The sequence below is a fragment of the Podarcis bocagei genome (genome assembly GCF_964188305.1).
Source record: "Podarcis bocagei genome assembly, chromosome: 1".
Classification (NCBI taxonomy): Eukaryota; Metazoa; Chordata; class Lepidosauria; order Squamata; family Lacertidae; genus Podarcis; species Podarcis bocagei.
Genome location: NC_138125.1, coordinates 93,678,705 through 93,693,648, shown reverse-complemented (window position 1 = coordinate 93,693,648; position 14,944 = coordinate 93,678,705). Strand labels below are relative to the sequence as shown.

The 14,944-nt window shown below is 44.3% G+C and overlaps 1 protein-coding gene across 1 annotated transcript in view; it reads right to left on the bottom strand.

The window, feature by feature from the left end:
- The window catches only part of GLI2 (GLI family zinc finger 2), a 204,104-nt gene that overhangs the window by 31,098 nt on the left and 158,062 nt on the right, over window positions 1-14,944 (bottom strand). Inside the window, exons 4-5 of the mRNA XM_081206449.1 lie at window positions 2,782-2,984; window positions 827-1,018 (exon numbers count right to left, since the gene is read on the bottom strand). Coding sequence (XP_081062575.1) covers window positions 827-1,018; window positions 2,782-2,984 — 395 coding nt within the window. The remainder of the gene's footprint in view (window positions 1-826; window positions 1,019-2,781; window positions 2,985-14,944) is intronic.

Below are 14,944 nucleotides of genomic sequence, written 5' to 3'. Positions count from 1 at the left end.
AAGCAGGCAAAATGTTGGACTACAACTATTTCCACCCCCTCTCTCTGTGTGAGGAGGTTGTCCTGTGTTGGTTTGTATATTGTAAAGCCTGATGGGGGCCTTCCCTCATTAGCAGTACAAAGTTCTTACAACTCATACTCTGAAGCCTCACAGTACCTGACGAGTCTAATGAAGGGTGCTTTGTTAGCAACAGCACTGGAGTGTTTGCAATGTATGCTGTATGCTTCTGATAGACAATCTCAAAAAAAAAATGAGGGTGGGGCCCTTTGCTGCCCTGGTTTCACCATCTGTGTCTGTCACAAAAAAAGGACCTACAGTCAAGCACAAAAACTAGAGAGGCCTGGCTGGATAATCCATCACCCTGTACAAAGCTTCCTGTTACAAAAATATAAACACACACACACACACACACTTTTACAGCGAGGACACTATCGTGAAATCCACTACTAATTACAGGTGCTAAGTGTGCTCCCTGTAGTCATCAGGAGCATGATGGCTGCCATCTGCTCTAGGAACAGTCCTTGGGACTAAAATGCCCTCAGGGTGTACACAACCAAGGGCTCGCCCAGACTTGCGCTTGTCCCGTGCCTGGGTCCGGACGGTTTTCCGCTTGCCCCACGCTTTCAAGTGGTTTTGTCCTTGCCCCGCTGATTTCCTTTGGAAAGCCCACTCTTTAGCAATAAATTGGAGCAAACGTCAACCAGAAGAAAGCCCGATTGACGTTTGCTCCGATTCAGGGGTGAAGACCAAATTTCCTCAGGAGAAAGTGGCCGGGAAAGGGGAAGTCTGGGTGAGCCCTCGGGAAGGCTTCTGCTTCCTTACTCACCATCTACAGGGCTGAGGTAATCATGAAGGTGCGTTGCACTGGCTGCTCCCGCACTCTGCATAAGGAGGTCCCCGTAAGGATTTGGATGGCTGGCCATGAGCGTCATCTGGTGATAGTAGTCCGCAGGGTTGGCTCCTGGAGGAGGAGGGGGCAGGCCAAAGAGACCTCGTTCTTTCAGATGCTCGTGAGCTACTGCATGGGAGAAAGAGTGAAGGGGGAAGAGGAGAGAGAGGGAGAAAGAAACAACAAGAATAAAATATTTCCGGAGAGTAAAACCGCTGCCGTGACACTAGAATATCCCCCTCTCCCTGCCAAAAGGTTGCAGTTACGACTCTGACGTATGCTTAGGACGTGTGTGCTCTCTGTGGACAAAAGACACCAGGCTGGGGCCCTCCACATTCCTCCATTTCCGCAAATTTATAAACAATCTCTCATTTCCAGCCCCCTTCTAATAATCCCTCTGTATGAACACAGAGTTCACCAGCGAGAGCAAGAGAGAGAGAGAAATGGAGGAAAGGAGGGGAGGTGGTGAGGGATCCAAGCGCAGTAACGCTGTCAGAATTAACATCCCAGGCTATTATGAAAGAAAAAGACAAACACGGCCCAGTTAACGAGAAGCAGCATAAGAAAATTAAAGCAGGGTTCTAATACGGAGAGTGGGGGGGGGGGCGTTGTGTGTTTAGTGCCTGGCAGTAGAAAACCATTTGGCTTGCCAGAACCAATTATCCTCACTTTTGCCCATTTGTGAATTTTCAAACCTGCTTCTCCGTCCGCTCTCCATTAACTTATTTATTGTGGCTTGAAGGAGATGGGGAGGGAGAAAGAAAGAAAACCGAAAGCCAACACAAAGGCCCCTTTCTAATGCCAAGTAATAAGAATTTTTCTTTTGCCGGCAGGAAGGAGGCTCGGGAATAGCAAGAGGGAGAAAGACTACAAGAGCAATAAAATGCATCTGTAGTTTGCTTAGAGCAGAGACTTGGAATCTTAACACTTGCTAGTGGCCTCTGGGACCAGCAAAACCAAATCATCAGCAACAGAAAAGCCAGGCGTTACCAGATTGGTTAAGTCTGCCAGGCTAGATTCTAGTTCTGATTCTGCACAGCCTGGATGCTGGGCTTCATCAAATGTATAATACAAGTGGACAATTATTACAGATTATGGGCCATACAGCTGTCATCTGAGCATTTGCATGTAGGTATTTAGGCAGGTGGCTACTACCTACTGAACTTGTTTTTTGGTATGACTACAAAATAGTGAGGGACGTGGGTGGCGCTGTGGGTTAAACCACAGAGCCTAGGACCTGCCAATCAGAAGGTCAGCGGTTTGAATCCCCACGACAGGGTGAGCTCCCGTTGCTCGGTCCCTGCTCCTGCCAACCTAGCAGTTCGATAGCATGTCAAAGTGCAAGTAGATCAATAGGTACCGCTCCGGCGGGAAGATAACGGTGTTTCTGTGTGCTGCTCTGGTTCGCCAGAAGTGGCTTAGTATGCCGGCTCCCTTGGCCAATACAGCGAGATGAGAACCGCAATCCCAGAGTTGGCCACGACTGGACCTAATGGTCAGGGGTCCCTTTACCTTTACCTTACCCAATAGTGTCTTTTCCTATTTACCACTGACACGAATAGATGATGAGGACCAAGAGCGCCCAGGAATATTAAGGCCAGCAGCGTTCCCAAGCATCATTTTCCTTTTCTTTTTAAAAATCAACCTTTCCCTTCAATCTGATCCTATTTCTCTTCTCCTCCAACCACAGCATGGGTGTTTCACCTCTCCTCCTCCATAAGGGGAAGCAACCTAATAACATAAGACACGTCCTTTTCAAATGGAGAGTTTACTTCATCCAGAACTGCCCTTGCCTATTGGCAACTCCCTTCGTGGAGACTACCCTTGAGGTGCATCGATACACAGGAACAGGTTTCAGCTGGCAGCTCAGCCAGGCCTGTGTTCCCACTTACCGTCAGCTGGGCTGAGGCCTCGAGCTGCTGAGATCATAGAGAGGGTCGGGCTGCCGTGCATGGAGCGGAGGTAGTGCTCCATATGGGGGTTCATGTACGCGTGAGGGTGGTTGAAAGGCGACTCTGCAGGCCCCGCAGGGTGTGGAGAAAGGCGGATGAGAGAGATGTCGGAGATGACAGGGCTACCACTCAGAGTAGGAGGTCTGCAAAGGAGTTAGAAAGAAGTCCCGTCAGTGGGGAGTTTTGTTCAGCATATTTTGGTTATATTAGCATACTGTGAAACACCAAAACAAATATTAGTTAAGACAGAACATTTAAGCCAGCTTAACCATTCTCAAATCTAGCCAACGCTGCCTTTTTTCATGGCCACAGGATCATCTGTTGAGGCAGAGAAAAATCGAGGTGTCTTATTTCTACACAGTACAAGCCAAGGCCTGTAAATTGATTAAATGTTTTTTAAATGCCTTTCAGCTGATTCCCATTCCCACCACCCTTCTGAGTAATACCCCTCCCCACCTTCTCACTATATAGAAGGGTCTGGCAACTTCTGTTTCAGTGTATCTGAAGAAGTGTGCATGCACACGAAAGCTCATACCAAGAACTAACTTAGTTGGTCTTTAAGGTGCTACTGGAAGGAATTTTTTTTATTTTGACTATGGCAGACCAACACGGCTACCTATCTGTAACTGGATACATGCACATAGTTCTGCATATTAGTTACAGCCAGTGCTTTTTTTTCTGGGGGGTATGCAGGGGTACACATACCCCTAAACATTTTGTGAATCTAAGTTTGGCCTCATTGAAGGGCAGTATTTCAATATAAGTAGGAAAATGAGAGTACCCCCTAAACTTTTTTTAATTAGAAAACAAACACTGGCTACAGCCATTCCTGGGCAGGGACAACATGGCCGCTGTGCTCCATGCTTGAGCAACCTCCTGTTTAAACTACTTCTCCTTCAGACAACTTGGGGATGACAATATACCTGGTGATGTCCGAGTGCCCACTAGAGAAAACAGTTATTGCTTTCAAGCATTGTTGTGGGTTCCCAGAAGGTATCTTTTTTATTACATTTATATCCCACTTTTCCTGCAAGTTGCTCAAGGTGGCATACCACTCCCCCCCATTTATCTTTACAAAAACACGCTGAGGAAAGTTAAGCTGAGAGTAAGTGACAGGCCCAAGGTCACCCAGTGGGGATTTGAACCCTGGTCTATTGGATCCTAGTCCAACACTCTAACCACTACACCACACTGCCTTGATTAGGTCTCTGGTTAGCCACAGTGACAAGTAGGATGCTGGACTTGATGGGCCTTTGGCCTGATCCAGCAGGCAACTTGTATGTTTCTACAGGGTCCTGCTAGGTCCAATAGGACAAATGGAGCCCTAATTCTAAAATAACATTTTTGGAGGCGGGGGACAGACATTATCATTATATAATGATTCCCAACCTCTACCTGCAGGACAATGTAATTTTTGTTACATGGGGAATAGAACCAGGCTTCCCTACTTAGGGCCTGCTTATGCCATGGTGTGGCACACAGCTTGCTAGCATCTCTGGGATTTTGGCTGTGATGACATCACCCACCCCAGTGATCTGTGTGTGCAAAGCTCTATGAGGGTGCAAGCTTCCTGTCTCAGGAAAGGTTGGAGATAATGAGGCAACTGTGCAAAATGTACCAATTCAATTCATATTGGTAGAAAGGGCTGGCAGGGGAAGAGAAAAGCGAATCAAAGCCTGTGTTTCAGATTTGGCTTGAGATCGTTACAAATAATCTCTAGCCCCATCTGGAAAAAATGAAACAGGATTAAAAATAAAAGGAGTGATGTCATTAAGAAAACATCTGACATTTTAATGCTGAGGAAGCTAAATTCAAGTGTGTGTGACTACATTGGGGAGGTGGGAGTAGGAGGGGGAGGGATGTAAATTAAAAGCAGTCCCAGACTACCCTGACCCACGGAGCCTGCCTTCATGCATAAGCCTCGAAAGAAATTCTCTTACATACACAATAAGCTACCCCTTTCATCAATACTCAGTTTCTCCCAACAGGATTGTGAATGCCTTTGATGCCGGCTTGGAACTATGTATTACTTGGTTTATGACTCTTTTGAGTCCATTCCGATCAAACTAGGAGGCCAGCATCTAAAGCCTATTAACAATACCCAGGGCTTGCCTTTCATTTTTGCCCAAAGCTTATACGGGGAAGTGGAGTCCTTCACTGAAACTTTTTTTGCACTGGCTAAATATGGGGATGCAAGATGACAGCATCAAAGTTTTAGCTGGAATGTGTGCTACATTAGGGAAAGTAATGGGTGTGTATAAGGGGAGGGGGGGTGTCATCACCTAAATATTTTGTTGTCACTTTGGAAGGTCATTGTTTACACTGAAATTGGAAGCACCTGCTCAACACCTCAACATGCAGCATAGATGGAGAATGCAACAACATCTGAAAAATCAAGATGACCCCACCAGCTAATTTATTTACAAAAAGGACTATGAATACTCTGTCCTCAGGAAGGGAGAGCACCACCAAGGATGTAATAAAACAATCTACACTGGCCGTTACTGAACATAGGAAGCTGCCTTATATCAAGTCAGAGCGTCTAGCTCAGTACCGTGGTACCTCAGGTTACAAACACCTCAGGTTACAAACACTTCAGGTTGCAAACTCCGCTAACCCGGAAGTAGTACCTTGGGTTAAGAACTTTACCTCAGGATGAGAACAGAAATTGTGCGGTGGCAGCGGGGCAGCAGCAGGAGGCCCCATTAGCTGAAGTGGCACCTCAGGTTAAGAATGGACCTCTGGAACGAATTAAGTTCGTAACCAGAGGTACCACTGTATTGTCTAAACTGACTGAAGTCAGCTCTTCAGGTTTCAGACGGGGGTCTTTCCCAAACTTACCTGGAAAAACCAGATAGAACCTGGAACCTTCTGCTTGTAAGGCAGATGTTCTACCACTGGGTTAAAGCCCTTCCCGCTAAGGCATTCCAACAAAATGAGCAGGAGGTGTGTGAACAGCACAAACTAATACAACTGAAAACCACTTTCATATAATTATTGCTTATAGTTTCATGTGAAAAGGAGAGGTGTACCATGGAGTTAATCTCTGTCTCTGCTGTCATAAGCAGACCCATTTTAATAGCATCAGTAAGTTTAATATGTAATTACTGCCTAAACCATTTCCACTGTTGAACCAAATTGCTCCCAAGCCTAAATATTTATGGATCATTTACCGGCTGCCACTTCATCTCCCACCTACAACACCTGGGGTCTTCTTAAGGGAAGGATGCCAGTGAAGAACAAACTATAGAACAACTGGAGAAAATTTAAGAGCACCTACTCTTTGGGTGTTTACTTAAGTCTTTTCTTTTCCCGAAAAGGAAGTCTGGCTAAGCTCATATGGTACAACTAAATCTAATGAAGGATATACCTATACTATAGAATTCAACTGGTCATTTATGCCCCAGGCATAATGCTGAGAACTGTAGTTCTATGAAGATTTCTAACAAATAATACTTTGTACCTCACAAACTACAATTCCCATAATTCTTGGCAGGGGGAGCCATGACAATCTTACTGATATAAAACTTTTATTAAGCACGAAGTATGTATTTGTAATGACAGAAAGAGATTGTTTTATGGTAAACAAATTGAACTATCACTTAAGGAATCAGAACCTTGTTTTAATTTTATATGGCTACGGCTGTGGTGCTGGATGCCTGTCTCTGATGACCAGTGATTCAAACTTGCAAATATTGGCTTGGATCCCAATAATAGTCTTTTCCAGAAAACTGCCTGTTACAATAAAATGCACTGAGTTCCGTCCAAAGGCACTTTTGTGCTAGAATAAATGCTTCTGCTTGTACAAACCAGAGTCCTAATTTACACCAACCCCTTTCCCCCATCTACTTACTACAGCCCTCTGTGCCATATCTCATACATTTCCCAAGTTCCTACCTTCAGAAACAGCTTTTCAGGAGTACATGGGGATTGGAGTGCTTGAGTGGAAGTGCAATGCCACCACTAGACACAACCTAATAACCAGATTTTACATTTTCACTAGGTAGGAAGTGAGGATCAGCACCAGTTGTGGATATTTTTTGGCAAATTTTACCAATTCCCCCCACCCCCTCAATCACCAGGGCTTATTTTAGTCTCTCCTTGGAGCATCTATAATGGGGAGAGATGAGGTACCTGGGAACTGAAGAGTGGGAGAAGGATCACAAGGAGAAAGGAGCAATCTTTCTTGGAGCATAATTTGCAGCCGTGAAGAGATCTCAGATTATTTCACCAGCTGTCAATAGTTCCCCTTGCTGGTGCCATATTCTGAGCTACCTGTCAATGTTGAAAGCCACCCTGCTGTCTTAAGGGATCTCAGCAGTTGGGATGTGGTGGGGTGTAGGAACAGTGTACTACTGCCAGTAAGATATATTAGGACCTGACACCTGACACATATAATCAGCAGGACCTCAGGAATGTCAGTTGTTTCCAGGAGTGCAATCAATTCCCTGCATCCTTGTGGGCTAAGGCCAAGCTTAATTTTCTCAACAGCTGTGGATTCTTTGATGGGCACAATGAAAACCAGAGTAAATGTATGGGGTTGTGTCCATCCTTGCCTGCGCAAAGACTTTCACTTGTGTGACATCACTTCCCTCCCTCTCCCGTCCCTGCCCACCCCACGCTGTTCTGGAGGACTGAGGGAACTTCCAGAACAGATTTGGGGGATGCATACAGGGAGCAGAGGAAGTTCTGCTTGAGCAAACAGAATGACTTTGCTGGATACAACCCATGTTTTAATCAATGTCAAATATGCTGAAGTAGAGCAGGTCAAAACTGCCTCCTGGGTCAGAAAATTAAATGCAGCAACACCAAGAGCAATATATGGAAGCACAGTTACTGGAAGGAAACCCCACTGCACATATAGATGTGGATGTAGTGATCCTCCTCAGCTTGCCTTGTGCCTTCACAAAGGAAACTCTTTGAGAAAATGTAGAAAAGTGTTCTGGTGTCTGCTCCCAAAATATAGAACGCCCTTCACTGCACCAGAGCTCAACACAAAAATCATTGTAAAGCTTTTTAGTTTGGCAGGATTAAGTTTTTAACAGGCACGAGACTTTTAATGTGAATCTTGATTTTGTCCTTCTGCCGTTTGCAGTTTGAATTCCAGCTTGGTCTACTTGTGCACCTAAGTATTATGGTGATAACAATCCTGAGATGGTTATAGTAGGTTGTTCCTTTTTTTAGATGAGAAGCGGGGGACCACCAGTTCTGAATGGTCCTCTATCAAAAACCCTGAAAGAAAGAATTACACAATAGGGAGATAGCCCCACTCATTCGCTGCTGTGCTCCTTTTTTGTTTGCAGGGAATTGTTGTTTTTACATGAAGTAATATTTTAAAATATTGCCCACCACCTGCAATCCAAAATGGGAAAATCCATTCTCCTAGCTCATATCGCTACCATCTCATTCCCACTGCATTCTGCTGTTTGGGCAGACCATACCTAAGAGCCATTTTTTTCACATCACACGAAGTTAAGTTAGGGTGATGAGTGCATGGTCTTATTTTGGCTTGGGGAAACTTGTGTTCCAACATGCTGATTGCAGCCCACCAGGCATGTATTATGACCAGATAGGTGCTTGAAAGCCCCTTTATTTTTGCTGTCAAAGGTAAGCAACAAAAGCAGATTTACTGAGGCCTTGGTGGACCATGGGTGACATTTTGTGTGGTCTTATGTGTACCTATACTTGTAAACTCTTTCAAGATAGCAAATTTTGCTGCAATCCTATACCAGTGAGGAAGCCCCATGGAGCACAATGGGACTTACTTCTGGGTCGACATATATAGGATTGTGCTTTGTCCCTCATCAAACTTAGCACATGAAATTCAACAGGCAGTGACAGGCCTAACTGCTATAACCAATAGTGTATGGCTAAATCATTGAAATAAAGAAGGTGAACCTCAAATACTAGGCAAACATCAAAGGCAGAAATTAGAATTGAGATGGGGACCTCTGAAACCAAATTAAATTAATGCGGTAAAGACAGAACTTTGATTCAAACTTAATAATGGTGATTTTTGTTGCTGTTTAACATGCCTCACAACCCACTTTTACAGGCATATGTTTCCATGCTACATCAAAGGAAGTAAACATTCTGCTTCAGGTCCTAATATCCTTTTTTTTATCTAATTATCGTACTTACATGTTCTTTCTATTTTAAGTCCAGCAAGCCCTAACTTTTTTTGGAACAAACCTTTCTGCAACAATGAGAGTTGAGCTGACGGCTCACAAGTTCCTCTTAGCAGAATGTTTTTCTTTTTTAATCCATAAAAGTTGTAAGTACATTTTAAAGCCAGCTCCCAAGATTCTGTCACACGAGAATGATTAAGGCTGTACTCTTAACCCAGTGAGATTGTGGAGAAGTTGGCGCTTCTGGGACTGGGCCACCCCAAAGGAGGACAGGAAGACAGGTGCCACCATATTATGACCCCAAGTGAAGCACTTTATTTCTTCTCCAGAGGAATGAATGACAACCTTTTACTTATACAGGTGAACTCAAGTTGTATCTGTATCCATGCTCTGGTAATCTTGTTTAGATTACTGTATGTGTGCCCACCTCTGAAAATGGTAGTGATGGACTCTGTCCACCCCCCCCCCCCAATGTACAAAAAGAGTATGTGGTCCCCACCAAGGGGCGCTTGTGATTTCAGGACCTCCGCACTTTGGAAGGGCCAAAGCTTAGTAGTAGAACATCTCTTTTGCATGCAGTATATTCCAAGTTCAATCCCCATCATCTCTAGGTAGGGCTGGGAGAGACTTCTGCCAGTGAATACAGACAATACTGGGCTAGATGGGCTAATGGCAGTAAAATACCATTTGGACTTATAGGCTTTTGGCAAAATGAATTATAAAAGAATGTTTTGAGAAAGGTGCAGGAGGAAAGGGGGCAGTTAGACTAAGCATACATCATGTATCATGAAACACGTCTTCAACCTAGGAGCAACAGCTCTAGGCCTGTCAAATACGCAAGTGACCACTGTAGTTGCACATCATTAGAAGAAAAGACTAGGTAGCAGTGACTGGACTCTCTTATCATGTCCCTGTATAATGTTGAAATGCTTCTGTAAGTGCCAAGACTGCCTAAAACTACTGTGCAGAAATTAATGCACCCCCAGAGAGGAATACTTATAATTATGTGCTTAACCCTCTCATTGAAATCAACAGAACTTTTTTTTAAAAAAAAATGCTTATCTGTGGCTGGATTGTAGCAATCAATAGGAGAAAAGCAACCTACCTACCAGCCAATCACAGCTTTCCATTATAAAGGTAACAGCTTTCCATTGTCTAAGCAGAGGCTTCCGCCAGGCCTCATCTCTCATTCTCTCAGCACATGCCTCTGTTTCTTATGCAGACACATATCTGTACACAAATCCCATTCTGCTTGACCCCAAGATCACCCTGCTTCCATTACAACATTGTTGTAGGCTGAACCAGACTTGCTTCAGTGCCAGGCCTAGAATGCCATTCCCTTTGCGGAGCAGTAATAAAGAAATCGCTGTTTTAAGCTGACAAAGAACAGATTTCGTACTGAGTAAACACTGGTGTTTTGGTAGGGAAATTAAGTTATAGAATTGTTTCTAGAAAGAGAAACTGACTCATACAGATGGACTTTGTTAAGACACTACAATCTGGTACCATCCACACAGGTGAATTGTGAGTTCTATAGGTGGCTAGTTAGTTAGTTAGTTAGTTGATTATAGATATAGACAGACAGACAGACAGATAGATAGATAGATGATAGATATAGATAGATAAGATAGATAGATATGGTGTTGCTTATATAAGGCTAGATGGCCTGCTTTGGTCGCAATATGAAATACTTGGGTGCACCAGAGAGGGGGAGTGTGTGAGTCAATACAGTGGACACTTGGGTTGTGAACATGATCCATGTGGGATGCACGTTCGCAACCCGCCTCTGCGCACACACAGGTGTGATTCAGCGCTTATGTGCATGCGCAAAATGCAATTTAGCACTTCTGCGCATGCATGACTGCTGAAACCCGGAAGTAACCCGTTCCGGTACTTCCGGGTTTCGGCAGTCCACAACCTGAGAAAACGCAACCTGAAGCGAACTCAACATGAGGTACGACTGTACGTCAAAAGATTTATTTTCTCTCAGTGTCCCTGTTTAACCCTGACAATAAAGCACAGGGTGATGTCCAATTGGTGTGCAATTTTCAGTGATTCCTCCTCTCCCCTGCAACCCCTTGCCCCTCTATCTGCTCTGGGGGATCTTCCAATCCTTCTGAGAAGATTCAGTGAGGGTGAGGAACTGTAAGAGAGAGGTTCATTCCCCATTTCATGGGTAGATGTATTCCATCCGTGTAAATACACCAATTGGATGCCACCCTGTGGTTTATCGTTATGTCTGAACATGGAAACTGAAAGAAAAGAGATCTTTTGACATGTTGGAGGAGAACGAGTCTTTTATGTTCATTCCTGAATCTGTGCGCTTAAGACTGTGTATGCTTGAAAGAGTAGTGGAAAACTGGCCAAATCTAGGGCTCTTTTTATGATCTGAGATTTCTGCAATGTATGGCATATGATTTTTACCATTCAGCAGTGGACAGAAGGCTTACTTATACACAGTATAATGTTTACAGTAGGCTGTCAGCATGTAGCATGACGTAAGTCCCAATGCTAGCCAAATAGATATTATTTGTTCTATACATAAAGCATTCAGCAAGTTTTTTTTTTAAAGGCATGCTTAGTCTAGAGTGCAAAGAAAATACATTCATTTTTGCTAATTTAAAGTAAAATATGACTCATTTTAAAAAGAGACATTTGGCTGCAATCCTAACAGCTTAGCCATTTGCCAGTTACTGAAAACCATCCTATTTAAATTCTATATAAAGAGTACTTATATAAATAAAAGACTTTATATGTATTACAGTTTTACAGAACGTAAGAGCCAGCCAGATTTCTGAGCAGCCAGCTCAGAGAGAGGGAGAGATGGAAACCGGAGTATAGAAAGATTCCTCTTCAATCCTCTTGCTGGTATATTTCCAAACATGGGCACTTTGTGTGAGACTTCCCTTGCACTTGATTCAGAAGTTGCAGCCACATACTTGCCAACTGTCTCGATTTAATCGGGACACCCTGAATTTTGGATGTTGGCAGATACCGCCAAACTCCTCAGCACACTGCTGGGCACCTGGGTCCCCTTGCACCCTTGAGAGCGCAGTGTGCCAGTCACCTCAGCATGGTGGTGGGGTGCATGCTGGGTGAGCAGAGAGGAGTGTGCGGCAGTGGTGCAAACTGTGCTCGGCTGGGATGTGCACCCTGCCCTGCCTGGGAGGTGAGCTGTCCAGTGGGTGCCCACAGTCCCTGAGTGGCAGTGGCAGCGGTGCCTAAAGTGCCACTACCTCTGTCCAGTGTTAGAGGAGCAGAAGGCAGGCTCCAGCTTCCTCCATGCCTCCTCTTTGCCTCCTGATTGGCTGCTTTCCTCGCTGGCAACTGGCTTTAAGGAGAGAGTGTGCACTCTCAGTCTCCAGGAAACCTGCAACTTGGAGATTCTGGCCTTGCAGGGGGTAGACCCTCAGGAGACCTTCCAACTTTACGGTTCTGTAAGTCTATGATTCTCTTAGCGAAAGACGCAAGCCACACAGGTCCCAGTTTCCCCCTGCGGCATGTTAGAGTGAGACCCTATCAGCATACGACACCTCTGCTCAGAGATCTGTACTGGCTGCCAATCTGCCACCGCACCAAGTGCTACTATTAACCCAAAACCTTGACAGCCGTTTACTGGCAGGGCCACCTTACCCCATATATGGCCACTTGGCCACTTCGATCTGTGGAGCTGGCCCTGTTTCCTTCCAACTAGCGCAGTCTGGTTGCCGGGCCGAATTGTAAAGGCATCCATGGCAACTAAGTAACTGGAGTTTTGCAAACCTGTTTATAATTACTTTTAACCCCTATGCATACCATTCTTATTCAATCATTCTCTCCGGCTTGGCTTTTTTTCTTTAAAAAATGAAAATAATAAGGCTGTGCTGGATTCCAAGAACCATAAAGTGGAATACTACTGCCATGGGAAACTCCCCCCCCCCCCAATGAACAAAAGCCTAACAAGGTGCCTGTCTGCCTTCAGGCAGATTGGTGAGGATCAGCCCTAAGCCCACATTTACATACCAGGAAACAGGGCTAGGAGGCCAGCTGGAGCTCCCTAAATGGCTGTTGGAAAGAAGCCATTAACCCAATCAACGTTTATAAGGAGTAGAGCGTTAAATACTAGTGGGTTGCTGGCTATTAAATTATAAAGAACAGGGGTCTCTTTATGGAATCCACCAGAGTTCTGAATTTAACTGGGCAATCCTATAGATGTCAACCCAGGAGTAACCCTGGTTGAATACAATAGGTTGTATTCAATCTTAGTAATAATCTCAGGAGACCTATTTAAATGAATAGGCATGATTAACTTAGGCCCATTAAGTTCAGAGGGTATACTCTGTGTAAAATTTCACTGGATACAATTGACTTCAACCCAGGTAAGTGGGTATAGCTAAGGTGGGCAACCTTTTTTCTATTGAGGGCCGCATTCCCTTGGAGGAAATCTGCTGGAGGCCACATGTGAGTGGTTGGAGCCACTCCATTTTATTTTTCTTTCTGCCACTTCATTCTCTCTCTTTCTTTCTTCCCATCCAGTAGGCTGCTGGTGAGGGGTAGATCCCTCTTGCCAGAGGTTGAGACTGATAGCATGCAGACAATTTATGCAGTTGGTCTGAGGGCTGCATAAAGTTAGTTCTGGACCACTGGTTACTGGTATTGGACTGCATCCCACAGGCCACATTTTTTTAGTCACTGAAAAGATAGCAAATATTTTGCAGCATTTGGTTCTTTTGTTTATTTTACACTTTTGCAGTCGGAGGAAATGCCGTTGTAGGCACCAAAAAAAGGCGGCACCTTTCACAGACAGGGACAATGCTCATGAAATGAACTCTTGCATTTCAGTTGAGCACTAACTTGAAACTCTAATCCAATCAAAGAGTGCTTAGCACTCGATAAACCCCAGGAAGATTACTTTTTGTGTGTAGCTTATATCTAGCAAGAGTGATCATGGATGGGGGAAATTAAATTGGGGAACCTGAAACTCTTAAATGCAGGAAAACCTTGTACATAGCCCATAGTACACAAGCCCATAGTGAACCATGGAGATGGGAGCAACCTTTATGGCTTGGTGCACATGAGGACCACAACACTGTATTACCAAGGACAGGTGTGGGGAACCTGTGGCCCTCCAGATGTTGTTTGACTTCAGCTCCCATAATCTCTTACCATTGGCCATGCTAGCTAGAGTTGATGTGAGCTGGAGTCTAGCAACATCTGGAAAGCACCAGGTTTGTCACCCCTGGCATAGTACTAAAGTCCACACTGAATGAGAGATTTGGCTTTGGGTTGGGAGAAACCAGCCAAAGTTAGAATCGTAGGGTGCATTCGTTGTACCATTTTCTTCTTCCACAGTACAATTTTCTGAAATCACCTTGGGAGTAGTTCTAAAAGAATGCTGAACTTGGATGCCCTTACATTTTTTTCCTGTCTCGAGAGAAAACAAGCAAACATTTAGCATCATCAGATTATTTGCAAACTTATGGCTAGGAAGTTGAACTTAGCTCAGATTTTCCATGAATAGTTGTATGAGAAGTCAAAGGATAAAGTTCAAAGGATCCTTAATGAATAATCAGATTGCACAAAGGCCTTGAGGAACATACAAGGGTGGAATACGGAGCCTTTAAATCAAAATGCAGTATTTTATTTTAGCCCCCCCCTTTTTAACCTATAAAACTGAGGGGTGGTTAATGCATTCATGTGTGAGAGAGTGCATGAGTCCCAAGATTTGTCTTGTAACTGCATTTTTAAAATCTGTGTTCTGTTTCTGATTATTTCTATTCTCTTTCAGCTTTGATCTGTGTTTTGGGTTCTGAGTTGCTCTGTATCAAAGGAAGCTCTGTGTTCCTGATTCCTGTTATCACGAGGGACTGAGAAATGGCTATAAACTTTCCCCTTTTTGGTCAAAGTGCATGAAATTTACAGGCACATAAGGCCCTTCAGAGTGGATAAAGCCTCCCAAATTAATTTCAAATAGATCAGGGGAAGTTAAATGGTTT